The sequence below is a fragment of the Zootoca vivipara genome, chromosome 5 (assembly GCF_963506605.1).
Source record: "Zootoca vivipara chromosome 5, rZooViv1.1, whole genome shotgun sequence".
Lineage (NCBI taxonomy): Eukaryota > Metazoa > Chordata > Lepidosauria > Squamata > Lacertidae > Zootoca > Zootoca vivipara.
Window position 1 is genome coordinate 5,934,292 of NC_083280.1, and position 18,670 is coordinate 5,952,961.

General features: G+C 49.9%; 1 protein-coding gene across 2 annotated transcripts in view; it reads right to left on the reverse strand.

The window, feature by feature from the left end:
- LOC118093583 (solute carrier family 12 member 9) overlaps positions 1-18,670 on the reverse strand; it is an 88,047-nt gene that overhangs the window by 56,744 nt on the left and 12,633 nt on the right. Inside the window, exons 2-6 of one of the 2 annotated variants that reach the window (XM_035132993.2) lie at positions 13,109-13,243; positions 12,134-12,271; positions 11,705-12,007; positions 10,723-10,830; positions 8,768-8,879 (exon numbers count right to left, since the gene is read on the reverse strand). In XM_035132993.2, the coding sequence (XP_034988884.1) occupies positions 8,768-8,879; positions 10,723-10,830; positions 11,705-12,007; positions 12,134-12,271; positions 13,109-13,243 (796 nt within the window). Of the gene's footprint in view, positions 1-8,767; positions 8,880-10,722; positions 10,831-11,704; positions 12,008-12,133; positions 12,272-13,108; positions 14,248-18,670 lie in introns of those variants that run through there. The other variant, XM_035132991.2, reaches the window with a different exon arrangement.

The window sequence follows — 18,670 nt, forward strand, 5'->3', positions numbered from 1 at the left end:
CCCTGGGCAAAAGATTCCTGCATTGTATTTTATGATGCTTTTTAAATGAAAAAACAGTCTATAAGCAATTTTATAAATAAACAGAAGATGCCATAGGGACATTTTGCTGCAGAGTGATGACCCCATCCTCAATCTGGGCACGAGTTCGGGAGAGGCTTCTGTGTGCTTCTTGGGGAGACAGCTTGGCTGAACCAGGCCGGTTGCTCTCTACGGCTCTGCCATCCAGCCAGTCCCTCTCCATCTGAGCATCCAAAACGGCCCCCTCTGCTTTCGCCTCGGGTGAGGAACCCTGGCCCCCTCCCTGCTCCATTAGGCTCCAAAATGAGCCCCTTAGGACCACTCGCTGGGGGAAAGTGCCTTCTGCTCTCAGTCCATTACAGGGACGGTCCAGACCCTGCAGAGAGAAGCTTCCAAACCCACTGGGAGAGCTCAGTCAGTAGAGCACGAGACTCTTAATATCAGGGTTGTGGGTTCCAGCTCCATGTTGGGCAAAATATTGGGTTGGACTAACGACCTGCGTAGCCCCTTCCAGTTCTACAATTCTATGATTCTATATCCCAAGGAGACAAGCTGATTCCCACCTTGGCAAGGCTCTTGTGCAGAATTCCCTCCTGGAGCAGAGTCGGCAAAAGGTCAGGGAAGGCCCCAGAGGGCCAGGCTGTTTTGAACGTAGCCCAAATCAAAATCAGACCCAAAGGAATCTACCATGCAGCCCCCTGCCCCCATTTTGTTTGCTGCCATGTCCTTAAAAGAGCAGCTTGTCCTGCAGATGCGAGCAGATAACCACGTTCCCCTCCTTGCAGAAAGACGTTTGGCCGGTCAATTCCTGCCAATCAAGCTGGTTTGAGAAGCACGCTGAGATGGCCTGGCACCTGAATGGCCAATTCAGTAAGCCAGCATGCTCTGTACGGTCAAGGCATGGGCACACACACACCCATAAGAACACAGAGGCAGCACAGCATAGTGGTTTGAGTGTTGGGCTACGACCTGGGAGACCAGGGTTCAAACCCCACTGGGCCATGAAACCCGCTAGCTGACCTTTGGCCAGTTGCTGCCTCTGAGCCTAGCCTACCTCACAAGGCTGTTGTGGGTCCTGGGGAAGAATAGGACCATGTACACCACCTTGAGTTCCTTGGCAGCATGTCTGGACCCATAAGAGCTTAAGAAGAGCCTGCTGGATCAGGCCCATGGCCTAGCTAGTACAGCATCCTGTTCTCACAATGGCCAACCAGATAACCCAATGGGAAACCAGCAAGCGGGATTTGACCACAAGAACAACTCTCCCCTCCTGTGGTTTCCATCGACTGACATTCAGAAGCATCGTTGCCTCCAATTGTGGAGGCAGAGCATAGCTATCATGGCTACTAATCATTAATAGCCCTCTTCTTTTAAAGTCGTCTTGGTTGGTGGCCATCACTGCCTCCTGTGGGAGGGAGTTCCGCAGATTAACAAACTTCCCACATGACATGCCCACCAGTTCTAGGCAGTGCCTCAAACCGGGGAGCTGCACTTTCATTTGCCGGAACAAGTAGCTCATCACGAACACCATCTATGAGGTTTCTTGCCAACCTGGTGCCCCCCCCCCCGATGCTTTAGACTACAGCTCCCATCAGCATAAGCCAGCACGGCTGATGGGAGTTGTAGTCCAAAAGAGACAGAGGTTGGCAAAGGATGATCTATCCTGAACGAGCCATTGATCCGATCGAAGGCGCTTGGGCATTCTCGTGGCTGACGGCGCTCAAGGAGCCACGTGCCCAAAATTCAGTAACAGAAATAAAAGGAGGGGGAAGGCAGAACTTTCCTAGACGCATTAAACTATACAAATGGCCAGGCCTTAATTGGATTTTAACAAGAGGCAGTGAGCAGGTGGGAGATAAATTAGCACGGGCTATCAACGCCAGTGTCTTTGGGCAATTAATACCTAATTACCCCCCAAATTGATCGCTTTGCTAATAAGCGCAGCAGAGAGGGGTGGGGTGCAGGTGGGCCTGGTGTAGCGGGGACCCAGTTTGACACCCTCCCCGCCCCAGTTGCGTGGCTGCCAAGGCAGCAGCACCCATGTCCAACACGGCTCACAGAACTGTAGAGTTGGAAGGGATCTGCTGTGTCATCTAATCCAACCATCACAGATGGAGAATCCCCGAAAGATGGTCATCCCACCTGTTTCAAAAGAATTTCCACCTCTTTCAAAAGAAATTCCAAGGAAACTCCACCGTCTTCTGAGGTGGGTGGGCATGTTAGGATCTCTTACACTTGAGTAGGATCCTGGCAGAGACACATGGCCAACTGGCATGTTCCCTCCCTCCTCGTCGATCGTTCAGGAGCTTCAAAAGCTTTCTCCAGCCCGAACATCACAGCGACTGATGCCAACTGACATCAGCACACTTACAGATATGCAGAGTTTGCGCAATTGCGTAACAGAACTCAGTAGCACAGCATTTGGCTAATCTACGTTTACTTACATATAAACACACACGGAGCACAGCAACATGGCTCCCTCTCTCGCTAGCATCAGGCAGAAAAGAGAAAGAACAAAGGGCAATAGTCCCACTTCAGGAAACACAGTAACACAAACATCCTGTCTTTGTCACTTCCCATTCTGTGGAGTCAAAACATACACAATCATGTGATAGACAACAATCCCATGACTGCAGCACAGGGAATGAATCCCCAACAGGGCAGCCATCTGTCAGGGATGATTTCGCTGAGATTCCTGAACTAGATGACCACGGAGGTCCGCTTCCAACTCTAAGATTCTATGATTCTGGCCTGTTCCACAGTCAGTTGTTACTGCCGTACAATTAAGGACTGGGTGTGGTGTTCAGAGCGCACACCCATCGCTCGGCAGGTGCGTTTGGCATGCTTCATGCTCCTACTGCTCCTCTGGGGATGGAAGCACTGCTAACAGGGCGGAGCAGGCTCTGGAGTCTTAAGGGAAGGAGCATAGCTCAGGGGCAGAGCACCTGTTTGGCATGCCGCACGTCCTAAGTCCAATCCTCAATGACATATTCGGGTAGAAAGGAGAATGTTGCCCGTCTGAGACCCTGGAGAGATGCTACCAGTCACAAGAACATAGGAGGAGCCTGCTGGATCAGGCCAATGGCCCATCCAGTCCAGCATCCTGTTCCCACAGTGGCCAAGCAAGCAGGATCCGAGCACAAGAGCCCTCTCCCTTCGTGTGGCTTCCAGCAACTGGCATTCAGAAGCATTGCTGCCTTCAACTATAGAGGCAGAGTGTCCCCAACGTAGCTAGTAAGGTAAAAGGTAAAGGACCCCAGGACGGTTAAATCCAGTCAAAGGAGACTATGGGGTTGCTGCGTTCATCTCGCTTTCAGGCCGAGGGAGGCGGCGTTTGTCCGCAGACAGCTTTCCGGGTCATGGGGCCAGCAGGACTAAACCGCTTCTGGTGCAACTGAACACCGTAATGGAAACCAGAGCGCACGGAAACACCGTATACCTTCCCGTCACAGCTGTACCTATTTATCTACTTGCCCTGGGATGTTTCCGAACTGCTAGTAACCATCAGTAGCCCTCTCCATGAATTTGTCCAACCATTTTTTTAAAGCCACCCAAGTAGTTATTTGCATGGGCAAATAAATAAACAGCTCAATTGGCAGAGCCTGAGATTTTTAATCTCAGGGTCATGGGTTCAAGGCCCACATTGGGCAAAAGATTCCTGCATTGGAGGGGGTTGGATTAGATGATCCTTCTGGCCCCTTCTATCTCGACAGTTCCATAATTCTATGAAATGAATAACCTGCCTTTAAAGGCACAGCTACATATCAACCATAACCTCTGGCTTTTCCTTCTCTATCAGGGCTGCCCCACGACAATCGCCCTGCAGCCAAAATGGTCTGCACAGACTCTTTTCATCTGAGCCTCTGGCCTGGTTGAGAGCTGTCTCCTTTCTTGGGCTGTGCCTCCACCACCCCATCTTTCTAATCACACGTAGCAGCCAACCCCCCCTTACCACCCTCTCCCCAAAATAAATCCCACCCAGGGGCAGAGCAGGGCAGGCCTAACAAAGCAACAGGAGATGAACCGGGCCCCAGATTTCATTTTCCTGCCTTTCCAATAAGCTCATGTTGATTTGATATCAGGATCAGCCAGTTGGGGGTGGGGGGTGGGGAAGGAACAGGGGACGGTGAGGCCTATCAAACCTCTCAGAGCGGAGGAGGGGTGAGTGGCGGGGAGGGAGGGGGGCAGGTGCATGTCATGCGCGGGGGCCTCACAAGCTGCCCTGTCCCCTGTCATTATGAGCAATGGCCATGCATTAAGGTATTAGAACATGACAGCTATAATTCTAGCCAATTCCTGCCGGCTGCCCCGGCACAGCCACGATTTATGGCAGCACTTTCCAGAGCAGAAAATTAACAAGCCGCGCTCTCTCTTCGAGAACAAGGCAGGCACACATGCACCCCTCCCTGGAAACCTGACCCCGTTTGCAATTGCCCCAGCACCAAGGGGCATGGCCGCCAGTGCCCCACCTCCCCGGGCATGTCTCCAGCCAAAGCTCAGGCTCAGATCCTCGCTACCCCTGCGCACAGGCACTGGTGTCATTGTGTTAGGGGGCACTGCAGGCCCACATGAAAGCGAGCCAGAAAAAATAGGGGCAAGGCAGGTGGCCCATTGGCCAAGCTGTGAGCTGAGATTTGTCCCTTGGTGACTGCAACACGCTCAAGGTGGGGCTTCTCTTGTGCTTGATCCGGAAGCATCCGTTAATATTGGTTGCTGCAGCACAATTGCTGACAGGAGTGAGGCCTTGTCGGCATATTATGGCACCTGTAGCTCAGAGATCTGCATTGGTTTCCCATTTGCTACTGGGCCAAGTTATTAGTATACAAAGCCTTTTGGAACAAAATAAGAAAATTCCTTCAGTAGCACCTTAAAGACCAACTAAGTTTATATTTTGGTATGAGCTTTCGTGTGCATGCACACTTCTTCAGATTCCTTTTGGAACAGTTTACCTGAGAGATTGCCTGTCCCCATATACGTTCACTCAGCTGCTATGATCAGTGCAATGGCACTGTTACAGGTGCCATTTCCGCATTTGTAAATGGAAGATACCCCTTCTGCATTTGTAGATTCACTCTTTTAGTGTGGCAGCACCTAAACTTCGGAACTCCCCATACCTTCACTGTATGCTTTTTGGCACCTGCTAAAAACCTCCTTGTTTAGACAAGCCTACCCAAATGTTTAGAAAGTCGATGCAAGTTCTAATCTGTTTTCCGTCTATTGTTATTTTAGCTTTTTGAAAGTCTTAAATTATGGTCGTTAGTTTTTCTTATTGATCATTTTATTGTTTAATCTTTCTTTTAAAAAAACCCGCTTTTCGGCTGCTTTAAAGAAACCAAGCAGTGCATACGTTTTATGAAATAAGCAAACAAAAAGGAGTCCAGAGTTCAAATCTCATCTCGGCCACAGATTCGATAGGCGGCTCTGGCCAAGCCACTGAGCCTCTCTGCCCAAGTGCTCTGCTCTCAACATGCTATACGGGGCAACGTTTTTAAAAGCTGGTGCTGTAAAACCACAAAGGCTGTGAGAGCCCAGGCTCCTGGACTCAGTGGCTACCCAGATGCATGTGCGAAATCCAGAAGCAGGGCCCGTGCACAGGAGCCCTGCCCCCTCCGAAATTTTCCAGCAAGTAGGACTCAGAAATGCCACTGCCTCCAACCTTGTGGCTAGTAGCCAGCTAAATAGCCTTATCCCCCTCCATGGATTTGCCTAATCCTCCTTTAAAGCCATCCAAGCTGGTGGCCGTCGCTGCCTCATGTGGCAGTGAGTTCCACAGCTTAACGACACGCTGTGTGAAGAAGTGCTTTCTTTTATCAGTCCTATCAGTAGCAGGAATGGTAGTAACAAAGAAAACCACGCCTTAAACCTGCAACCAGAGTATGGCATGGCAGAGAGCAAGGTGCCCTTATATTGCAATGGGTTGCCAAATCCAGAAAATTTCCCGGGTGGTTAGACAGCCACTTGGGAGAGGGTGGGGGGAGGGGAAGTGGGCAAAGAGAGGCAGAATTGATCTAGTGGCACGGGAAGGCCTCACTCTGGCTCTCTCACTCACTCCTGCGCCTGACATTCTGCCATGTCAGTTCTGATTTGGAGTCTTCTACGAGCACCTGACCCGCATCACCTGCCTTGAAATCTCTCCGAATTGGTGGCAGGGGCAGGTCAGCACAATCTTAGCCACACTTAACATTATGCTTCTGTTAGCCACAAGAGAGCGAGTGGGTGCAATCGCCGGCAGGTAGAGGAAATTGTGTTTTGAGTTCCTTCCCACACCCTCGGAGGGGTGGATTTCCACAATCAGCCACCTGCCAGCCACCCACACCTACTCGGGGTTTCTTTGCCTGTGTATAACTGGGCTGCACAAATCTCAAAAGGAGAGGGGCTAATCCAGGTGGCAAGACAAGCAAGCCAGGGACATCCGTTCCCGAGGGGCTGGGCGTATAATCTGGCACACAAAGAGATGCAGGGGAAAAACAAGTTTGCGTTAGGAGAATGGCAGGTAATAAGCCTTCATGCACGAAGCAAAACGGGCAGCGTCAAGTGCGCAGAAAGTCAATGAGCTGGTAGGGAAAGGACGTTCTCTCTGTTGCAACAAACTGAGCCATATAAGACCGCCTCTCTCCATATGAACCCACTTGGATTCTGAAATCATCCTCTGAGGTCCCTCTTTGTGTATCCCCACAGGAGGTCCGGAGGGTGGCAACATGAGAACAGAGCCTTTTCTGCAGTAGCTCCCCATTTGTGGAGCCTGGTGCCTTCCTCTTTAACCAGCACTTTGGCTGATTGGCATCCAATGCCCTTTTAAAACATGTGGTGGAAGGGGGAGGTAATTGGGTTGTCTTTGTTCTTATTACGTATTTTCTTTTTTAAAATATTGTGATTTTATGAGATGTACGGTTGTAGGGCGGTATACAAATTTAATAAATAAACATAGCCTGCCAGCTGCCAGTCACCCAAGATCAGTCAGCAAGACCTAGGCCACAGAGCACAGGGGAAAAGAAATGAAACTCCTGCCACAAACAAACACAGGAAGACAAATATATGGAAGGCATGACTATCAATGGCTCCTAGACATAATGCCTAGCTCCCTGTAGTGAACACCTGTTGCTAGGAATCACAGGTGGAAAGAGCTCTGTTCTGCTCAGGTCCCACTTGCGAGTTTTCCTAGGTTGGCCCCCTGGCCTGATCCAACAGGTTCTTCTTATGTCCTGATGGAGAAACCTTGCATTGAGCCAGACCGTGAGACCACCTAGTCGTCTCTCTCTCTCTCTCTCTCTATCTCTCTATCTCTCTCCCATGAACGGCAGCTGAGCTCCAAGGTTTCAGGTATGACTCTTCCCCAGTCCTACGTGGAGATGCCGTTGGGGATTGGACCCAAGGCCTTCTGCAAGCAATGCAGATGCTCTACCACTGAATCATAGAATCATAGAGTTGGAAGAGACCACAAGGGCCATCCAGTCCAACTCCCTGCCAAGTAGGAAACACCATCAAAGCATTCTTGACATATGCCTGTCAAGCCTCTGCTTAAAGACCTCCAAAGGAGGAGACGCCACCACACTCTTTGGTAGCAAATTCCACTGCCGAACAGCTCTTACTGTCAGGAAGTTCTTCCTAATGTTTAGGTGGAATCTTCTTTCTTGAAGTTTGAATCCATTGCTCCGTGTCTGCTTCTCTGGAGCAGCAGAAAACAACCTTTCACCCTCCTCCATATGACATCCTTTCATATATTTGAACATGGCTATCATATCACCCCTTAACCTTCTCTTCTCCAGGCTAAACATACCCAGCTCCCTAAGCCGTTCCTCATAAGGCATCGTTTCCAGGCCTTTGACCATTTTGGTTGCCCTCTTCTGGACATGTTCCATCTTGTCTGTATCTTTCTTGAACTGTGGTGCCCAGAACTGGACACAGTACTCCAGGTGAGGTCTGACCAGAGCAGAATACAGTGGTACTATTACTTCCCTACATCTAGATGCTATACTCCTATTGATGCAGCCCAGAATTGCATTGGCTTTTTTAGCTGCTGCATCACACTGCTGACTCATGTCAAGTTTGTGGTCTACCAAGACTCCTAGATCCTTTTCACATGTACTGCTCTCAAGCCAGGTGTCTCCCATCCTGTATTTGTGCCTTTCATTTCTTTTGCCCAAGTGTAGTACTTTACATTTCTCCTTGTTAAAATTCATCTTGTTTGAGCTGCAGGCCATTCCCCATATATCAAGGGAGAAACCAAAGCTGCCGATCCTCGTCCCTGACACTCTTCCTTTCTAGCTGCAGGGAGGCATTCTATTCTAATTAATAATAATTCCTTCCCACCTGCGAAGGAACTTTCAAACATGTACACGTACATAAACTGAAGTCCAAAGAAGGACTGTATCATATGATGCCCCTTTGTGAATAAGCTGGTCCCAAGCTTTAGACCTGAAAGCCTCTTAAATGCCCAGTAGGGGAGGAGGAGAAATTACATCTCTAGGCCAACCTGAAACTATGAGGTCTGCTCAGCTCAGGAACCCCTTAGACATACCCGGAATAAGTCAGCTCAGTTTCTCTGCCTTTGAAATGGGAATAATTCCAAAATCGCCTTAACAAGGGGTAGAGCTGCAAGGATAAAATGCAGAGATGGTACCACCTGTATTAAACCCCAGTACAGGGCAGGTTTCAGAAGTCTTTGCTCATTGTTGCTGTTGCTTTAAAGGGGGGAAAGTAAAGAGCTATGGGTTAGGGGCTCCCCCTGGCGGCCAGTCACAACGCCTACCTGTCGCAGGTGCAGCTCAGCAGAAAAGCCAACAGGTTGTACACGATGTAGGTGAAGATCACAGCTGTGATGGTGCCTCGTGGGATGGAGTAGCTCGGCCGCCTCAGATCCCCTGAGGAAAGGAAGGAGGACAGGATCAGGGACCTGTATACCTGAAGGAGCGTCTCCACCCCCACCGTTCAGCCCAGACACTGAGGTCCAGCACCGAGGGCCTTCTGGCAGTTCCCTCATTGCGAGAAGTGAGGTTACAGGGAACCAGATAGAGGGGCTTCTCGGTAGCAGCACCCGCCCTGTGGAACGCCCTTCCATCAGATGTCAAGGAAATACAGTAAGCAGCTATTCTAATTTTAAAAGACATCTGAAGGCAGCCCTGTTTAGGGAAGCTTTTAATATTTAATGCTGTATTGTTTTAATATTCAATTGGGAGCCGCCCAGAGCGGCTGGGGAGACTCAGCCGGATGGGCGGGGTATAAATGATAAATTATTATTATTATTATTATTATTATTATTATTTGTCCAATCCTCTCTGAAAGCTGTTCAAGTTAGTGGCCATCGCTGCTTCCTGTGGGAGGGAGTTCCACAAGAGGGGAGAGGGAGTTATTGGTTTGTTGTGTTCTGGAAATTATTATGCCTTTTGTGTTTTCATCTTGTATTTTTCTGAACCACTCTGAGATCAACGGATGAAGAGTGGGATACAAATTTAATTCAATAAGTATAGTAGTAGTAGTAGTAGTAGTAGTAATAATAGTTTACTAAGGTATGCATGAAGAACAACTTCCTGAATCTTCCAACGTTCGTAAGTTCTAGTTTTAGGAGAAAAAACTTTTCCTCCCTCCACTTTCTCTGTTACATGCATGATTTTATGACCTGCTATCTGTCACCTTTGTCTTGCTTTCCTCTAAACTAGGGGTTGTCAACCTGGTCCCTACCGCTCACTAGTGGGCGTTTCAGGATTCTCGGTGGGCGGTAGGGGGTTCTATGGCACAAGCTGAATCCTCCTTCCATTGAGCACTTGTGAGCGGTACGAAAATTTTACCATCAAGAAAGATGCATTAGTTGACTACCCCTGCTCTGGGGGATGCAGGTGGCGCCGTGGATTAAACCACAGAACCTAGGGCTTGCTGATCAGAAGGTCAGCGGTTCAAATCCCTGTGACGGGGTGAGCTCCCGTTGCTTGGTCCCAGCTCCTGCCAACCTAGCAGTTCGAAAGCACGTCAAAGTGCAAGTAGATAAATAGGAACCGCTACAGCGGGAAGGTAAACGGCGTTTCCGTAGGCTGCTCTGGTTCGCCAGAAGCGGCTTTGTCATGCTGGCCACATGACCTGGAAGCTGTACGCCGGCTCCCTCGGCCAATAACGCGAGATGAGCACCGGTCACGACTGGACCTAATGGTCAGGGGTCCCTTTACCGGACCCCTGACCATTAGGTCCAGTCGTGACCGACTCTGGGGTTGCGTGCTCATCTCACATTATTATCCAGGTCATGTGGCCACATGACAAAGCTGCTTCTGGCAAACCAGAGCAGCACATGGAAACGCCGTTTACCTTCCCGCTGTAGCGGTTCCTATTTATCTACTTGCATTTTGACGTGCTTTCGAACTGCTAGGTTGGCAGGAGCTGGGACCAAGCAACAGGAGCTCACCCCGTCACAGGGATTCGAACTGCCGACCTTCTGATCAGCAAGCCCTTTACCTTTACCCCTGCTCTAAACCAATGAGCCCCAAATGCTGCAACCTTTCCTCGGAGGGGAGTCGCTCCATCCTCTTGGATTTTGGCTGCCATCTTCTGAGCCTTTTGCAGCTCTGCCCTTTTTTAGGCAGAGGGTCCATCTAGCTCAGCGCTGCCTTCACAGACTGGCAGTGTCTCTCCAGGTCTCCCCTAGCCGTATCTGGAGATGCCATGGAATCAAACCTGGACCCTTTTGTTCTCAAATGGCCGTGAAAAGCCTGCACCCACCTGACATGTTGGAACCTGCCATGATTCCTGTGCAGCCGTTGAACATGACGGCAAAGACGGTGCTGAAGCTCATCAGGCGGCCCGTGGTGTAATCCACACTGTAGTCGGCTATGGGAGGCAGTGAAGAATGCATTTATTGAAACAGTTGGTGCTCTGCTTTTTCCTTTGGGAAAACCACCAAAAAAGCGATGGTGGGACGGACTCCCTCGGGAAGTGGTGGGCTCTCCTTCCTTGGAGGTTTGGATGGCCACCTGTCGTGTGTGATTGAGATTCCTGCATTGCACGGGGTTGGACTAGATGACTCTTGGGGGTCCCTTCCAGCTCTATGGCAACAACATGCTAAACTAGGGGTGGCCAACTCCCAAGAGACTGCGATCTACTTTTAGAATTAAAATCTGGCAGTGATCTACCCCCTTTTTTTAGGGATTCAGCTCAAAGTTGTTGAGCTTTTTTTGGGAGGAAGAAAGCCCTCCTTTTGGGGGGGTTAAGGTGCAGGCTTTTTTGGGAGGGGAGTTTCGTTTGGGGGGGGGGAGGCAAGGAAATCACAAAAACATCGCTATGGATGAAAACAGCCACACGGAGTGAGCTCTGTCTTCCCTCCTTCCTGAGTTCAAACAACAATGGAGAGCGGGACGAGGGGGTGGGGCAAGAGTCAGATTTACTGACGCAGAGGAAATAACAGAGCCAGAGATCGACTGCAATCTACCAAAACATTGCGGGGATCTACCAGTAGATCACAATTGACCTGTTGGACATCCCTGTGCTAGACCATTCAGGGGTCAAAATACAGGTCAAAATACACCCTAAAAACAGGGTAGAAGGTTTCAGGCACAGCTCTGTGGGGAGGAAGTTCTACAGCTTAGGGGCCACCACAGAGAAGGCCCTCTCTTCCTGTGTCTCTCCCCCCTCCTCCCGAGTCACAGCTCCTGTGCTCCCCGCCCCCCACAAAATAATACTTTTCAAGTGCAGAAGTGTAACTCACCAAACAGGTTGGCCTGGAGGGTGCTGTGCTTGAAGCCCGTAAAGGAGGCGTTGCCCGGCTCCGTGCCGTTGCCGTCGATGCCTGGGGGCAGTTTCACCTTGCGGGGGGCCACCACGAAGAAACTGAGGCAGACGGTGCCCAGCACCAGCATGACGATCAGGAAGATGAGGAAGGTGGCCTTGGCGTAGATGCCAGCGCCCACCAGGCAGACCAGCAGGCAGAGGAAGAGCAGGACTGTGCCGTAGAGGAGGTCAAACCAGTAGCCGCGTGGAAGGACCTGGGTAGAGCTGCCAAGGCCGCCCTCTGCGGGGACAGGCAAGGAGGAGGTCAGGGTGGGCACCTTCGCTGCCTCGCACGCAGGGATAAAAAAAAAACCCTGCAGTGTGGGCAGGGGTGAGCCTCTCCCAGCAAGCTTTGCATGGCACTCACCTGCCGGGGCTCCAAAATCATCCACGACCGCCTCTACCAGCCCCAGGATGTAGAGCGCACTAGCACAAACGTTGGCCAAGAAGAACATGATGCCAATGCTGCCGCCGAATTCGGGCCCCAGCGCCCGGCTGATCATGTCTGCGCCCGGAGCGTCAAGGAGAAACATAGAGGTCAAGGGGACCCAGCGACCCTGAAAGGCAACTAAGAGGAGGGTCTGGTGCCAGCAGTACCGTCTACACCCCATTTGGAGGGAGATTGGCAGCCTTTGCCGCCCTGGTGCCCTCCAGGCATTTTGGACTACAACTCCCATCAGCTCCTAACCAGCATGCTGGGAGCTGTAGTACAGGAGGGCATCAGGCTGAAGGCGGACAAACTAAGGTTTGCTGCATCCACCACACAGACCAGCGCTTCTTAAACTTGGGTCTGCAGCTGTTGTTGGACTACAACTCCCATCATCCATAGCTAGTGGTCAGGGACGGTGGGAGTCGCAGTCCAACAAGAACTGGAGATCCAAGTTCGAGAAACACTGGCACAGATAGTTGCAAAGGGGTGTGTAAAGTAGAAATTGGTGGGGCAAAAGGCCAATGATGGCAGTGACGTCACCAACCCTGGGAATGGTTGGAAGTAGGAAGACAGGCAGGAGGGGGCTGGCTAAGGGCCGACTGAGGTTGGCAGGGCAGTGCCCCCTTTGCTCAAATGGACCAGCCTTCAATGAGTTGGAAGGGTCCCCCGAGGGTCATCTAGCCCAACCCGCTGCAAAGCTGGAATCCGCAGCCCACAGGCCTTGATTCCTGGTGTTGTTGTAGCACTGGGCAGCCCCGCCTGCTTGGGGCACTTGGCTGTGGGGTGCAGGCGGGAGAAGAAACCGCCCCACTGGTCGGATCCAGTTCCTAGCCCCTAGTGCATTGGCTGTAGAGGTGCTAGAAGATGCTCTAGGCCAACCGGACTCTCGTTGGGTCTGCGTGCGAAGGATACAGTAGGCGCCACCCGCATCCAAGGCCCCGTTGGTGGAGATGGCACACACCGACAGAACCGTCAGCCCGATGATGAAATAGGCCACGACGAACATGGCCAGTGACTGGAACAGCCCGGCCTGGCCCACCACAAATCCTGTCAGCACGGAGAGAGAAACAGAGGAGGAAATATGGAGGGTGGACATTGCCCCAACTTTCCTTGCCTTCCCCCAGAGTTTCTTTAGGCCACTCCTGCACTGGAACAAGAGCCCCCAAGCAAGGACCTGAGTGCTTGCCTTAAAGGCTTCCCATGTTCCCTTACCCTCCAAGCAAGTCTTTACCCTCTCAGTGAAGAAGCCCCTTCGCCCTTTCTGGTTTTGGACAGCCATCCCAGTCCCCTTGAGGGTATCGATGGGCTCCCGACAAGCAAAAACTTCATCAGAGCCTCATGAATAAGTCCACATAAGTTACTGGCCTGCTTAGGGGCTCAGAGTCTGCCATGATGAGAATGCAGGTTTCTAGTCCCTAAGCAAACCGGGGTTTTAAAGTTCTATCAAGGGGACTGACAAAGGAATGATCTGTCTCTCCTCTGCTTTCCATGCGGGTCATAGAGGAAGGGGCATGCATGGAAAACAAGGGGCTTGGCGAAGGAGAGACACAGGAATCTATGCCAGCCCCGCTCGCTCGCCTACCTAAAACTCCAGATCACCTTGGGTGACCCGGTGACTTCCTAAATACATGGCTCCTTTGTAACCTGCAGACTCCCAATTAGCCAACTAGACCAATTTATGCATGAGTTGTTGCAACACAGTAACGTGAGTCATCTTCACAGTAGCCGGGAAGGGAAGCCGCAGGTTCAAACCTCACATTCCTCTTCCGCATTCTCCTCATTGTCAACACACCAAGCGTGGGTGCTGTCCTACAGAGATCCATGCGCAGAAACAAACCGGTCCCTGCTCCCTAGGAGCTGACAATCGAAAACAGGCAATGGGAAGGCAGTGGGGGAGACATGGGAAAGGGGGGGGGAGTTAAAAGTGACCAAATGCAGCTTTATAAACTGCATAAATTTAGTAATCTGGGGGTGTCAGATTATCTTGCAGACTGGTAATGGTTTCAGCGACAGGAAACCGAGGGCTGGGCTAAATATTTTTTATTATCGTCATTCATTCATTCATTCATTCATTCATTCATTCATTCATTCATTCATTAGCCACCCTTCACCCTAAGGTCTCTGGGTGGGTTACAGTATTGGAGAACAGCGTTTACCAAAGGTGTCATGGACTTTGAAGACACTCGAACTCAGAACGCAAGGGAGAAACGTGCTAAGAGGAAGGCACGCTTGGCAAATCCACACTGTGGTCAACTCCCGCCTGGGAACCAATGTCCCCACTGTGGAAGGACGTGTGGGTCCAGAATTGGCCTCCACAGTCACTTACGGACTCATTGTTATGGAAGACAATCTTACTCGGCTACGAGGGATCGCCAAAGAGGAAGACAGTAGTAAAAACAATGTAAAACGACTTGCAACTGTGAAAATAAAGTGGGTGCAAAAAACAGAGAGGATGTATGTAGCCTTGTTAACCATGAAAATCTTTAATAAAAACTTTTTTTATATAAAAAAAACCATACACCTGGGATCTTAGGGTGAAGGGCAGGAAGGAGGAGGGGGGGGAGGGGGGGAAAGAATAGACAGCCAACAGAGTTGCACCAGAATTGGCCTTAGGCGCTCAGATTGCCTTGCCTCAGTCAGCAATCTGGCTGCTGAATTCCATGCGGGCCTGTCTGTGTTGTGTACGGATGAGACACAGAAGGATATGTCGAAAACCAAGCCCTGGAGAATTTTATCACCTTGCAGTGCCTTACAGCTCTGTGAATCAAGGGATCTGTCCAAGCAAGCCCAGGAGGCACCGTTCCCTGCCAGAAGCCAGAGGCAGCGAGCCAAATGGGAAGGTGCCGTGACTGGCAATGTGCCAGAGGGCAAAAGCTCGGCAACCGGGAACAAAGGAAGACTTGAGACCTCCATCCAATTCTCCTTGCAACAGTGGCAACTAACCTATCCCCTCCACGGTGGGGCAGCACCCCAATGTTTGCGCCAGTGTTAGAAATTAGCCAGGCGCCAGGCGCATTTTGCGACTGGCATGGGTCCAATTGTGACCACGTGGAGAACTCTGGAAGCCAGGTTGGCAAGTGACATCTCCATCCGGCTGGCCCTTCCGGCTTTCTTAAGCGGGTGAGCCAAAGACCTTATTTATTGCATTAATCTCCCACCTTCTTCTCCAAGGAGTACATGGTTTCCCCCCCCCCTCCTCAGTTAATCCCCTACAACAACCCTGCAAAGTAGGTTAAGAGGCTGCGACTGACTCCAAGGTCACACCGTGAGATTCCTGACTGAGTGGGGATTTGAACCCTCGTCTCCCAGGTCCTGGTCCAACACTCTCACCACTAAACTGCACTGGCTTCTTTCTGCTATAGGGCAGCTCTATAAATGAAGTAGGTAGGTAAGTAGGTAGGTAAATAAATAAATAAAGATGGGGAAAGCCAAGTGTCACTTTAAGAAGAATCTGATATATTGTCCTTGAAGCCTGAATTTGTTTTATTCTCGATTGCTTTGTTTGAAGTTTTAATAGGTTGTAAACTGCTTTGAGATGTTTTCTTTAAAATATAAAACAGTATAGAAATGAAACAAATACATAAATAATGCAAAATAAAAATAAAAATGACAAGACCAGGCACAGGCAAACTTGGCCCTCCAGATGTTTTGAAACTACAATTCCCATCATCCCTGACCACTGGTCCTGTTATAGCTAGGGGTGATGGGAGTTGACGTCCCAAAACATCTGGAGGGCCGAGTTTCCCTATGCCTGACCTAGAGACATTCAATTGTGGTGAACATAACCCAGGTTTAAGGTGCAATTTGGCAATTAGCTTATCTATCTGAGTTTCTAACCCTGGTTTGCACCACTATTCTCCTGCCTGGCCCCAATAACCAAAGACAGGTAAACGTACCCTATCAACCCAACAACAACAACCCTTTAAGGTAGGCTTGTCTGAGAGTATGCGACTGGCCCAAGGTCTCCAAAGCAAGCTGGATGCTGCCCACTTGGGGGTGCACTGATCCTGGCACAACCCTCCTGGCCCACCCACACCCATGCCGCTGGCAGAACCAGGCCAAAACTGTCCCTTGGCTCCAGAACCCAGCCCAGATCTTTGCGGATCCCAGCTAGCGAAGCCCTAGCAGCGTCAAACTGCTGTCCGTTCACGCTGTATCAGAGCCTCCCGGCCATCTCCACGGAAACGTTTAAGCTCTAAAGCGCCGAGGCCTGACTTATTTAGATTTATAAACTCCACCGAGTTCCCTTAAGGCCTCAGAGCTGTAAAGCAAAAACAAGGTATTGATCTGAAAACAAGCTGATTGATTTTTAAATTGAGTACATATATATCTGGCAGCAAATGGCGGCGGGGGGGGGGGGTGTGCTGTAAGAGATCTGTAAGAGGACCCAGGACAATGACACCATCGCAATCTGGGCACTGCGACAATCCAGTTTTCCAGATTTACAAAATACTGGTATTGCTGCTTTTCAGCCTTGCGGAATGTGCCTGCTACCGCAAAAGAAGAACCACTGTGAGGAAACCTTGTGGAAACCCTGTAAAAAAAAATGGGGGGGGGGGAGAGAATTGGTCAAGAGACTCGAAGTGAAACCACAAGTTATGTTTAATAAGCAGAATCGAGGGAGTTGGCTGGTTTTGGTTTTAAACACAGGTTTTACAAGTATGCAACTTAATTTGCCAATTTTGGAAACCCCATCATAAAAAGAAACAAAGGAAAAAGCAAACGAATGGAAATGTGTTTTCCTCCTGAATTAAACCGTGTTATCGGCGGTGGTTTCCCCATAGGAATCACTCATGAATTCTCATCTGCTATCCAGCAACAAATTGTTTATCAAATTGCCATAGTTAAGAAGGGCAGTGCCAAAGAATGCTCCAACTACCGCACAATTGCGCTCATTTCACACGCTAGGAAGGTTATGCTTAAAATTCTACAAGGCAGGCTTAGGCAGTATGTGGACCGAGAACTCCCAGAAGTGCAAGCTGGATTTCGAAAGGGCAGAGGAACCAGAGACCAAATAGCAAACATGCGCTGGATTATGGAGAAAGCTAGAGAGTTCCAGAAAAACGTCTACTTCTGCTTCATTGACTATGCAAAAGCCTTTGACTGTGTCGACCACAGCAAACTATGGCAAGTTCTTAAAGAAATGGGAGTGCCTGATCACCTCATCTGTCTCCTGAGAAATCTCTATGTGGGACAAGAAGCTACAGTTAGAACTGGACATGGAATAACTGATTGGTTCAAAATTGGGAAAGGAGTATGACAAGGCTGTATATTGTCTCCCTGCTTATTTAACTTATATGCAGAATTCATCATGCGAAAGGCTGGACTAGATGGATCCCAAACCGGAATTAAGATTGCCGGAAGAAATATCAGCAACCTCAGATATGCAGATGACACAACCTTGATGGCAGAAAGTGAGGAGGAATTAAAGAACCTTTTAATGAGGGTGAAAGAGGAGAGCACAAAATATGGTCTGAAGCTCAACATCAAAAAAACCAAGATCATGGCCACTGGTCCCATCACCTCCTGGCAAATAGAAGGGGAAGAAATGGAGGCAGTGAGAGATTTTACTTTCTTGGGCTCCTTGATCACTGCAGATGGTGACAGCAGTCACGAAATTAAAAGACGCCTGCTTCTTGGGAGAAAAGCAATGACAAACCTAGACAGCATCTTAAAAAGCAGAGACATCACCTTGCCTACAAAGGTCCGTATAGTTAAAGCTATGGTTTTCCCAGTAGTGATGTATGGAAGTGAGAGCTGGACCATAAAGAAGGCCGATCGCCAAATAATTGATGCTTTTGAATTATGGTGCTGGAGGAGACTCTTGAGAGTCCCATGGACTGCAAGAAGATCAAACCTATCCATTCTTAAGGAAATCAGCCCTGAGTGCTCCCTGGAAGGACAGATCGTGAAGCTGAGGCTCCAATACTTTGGCCACATCATGAGAAGAGAAGACTCCCTGGAAAAGACCCTGATGTTGGGAAAGATTGAGGGCACAAGGAGAAGGGGACGACAGAGGACAAGATGGTTGGACAGTGTTCTCGAAGCTACCAACATGAGTTTGACCAAACTGCGGGAGGCAGTGCAAGACAGGAGTGCCTGGCGTGCTATGGTCCATGGGGTCACGAAGAGTCGGACACGACTAAACGACTAAACAACAACAACAAAGTATAATAGAATCATAGAGTTGGAAGAGACCACAAGGGCCATCCAGTCCAACCCCCTGCCAAGCAGGAAACACCATCAAAGCATTCCTGACATATGGCTGTCAAGCCTCTGCTTAAAGACCTCCAAAGAAGGAGACTCCACCACACTTATTGGCAGCAAATTCCACTGCCGAACAGCTCTTACTGTCAGGAAGTTCTTCTTAATGTTTAGGTGGAAACTTCTTTCTTGTAGTTTGAAACCATTGCTCAGTGTCCGCTTCTCTGGAGCAGCAGAAAACAACCCCTCTCCCTCCTCTATATGACATCC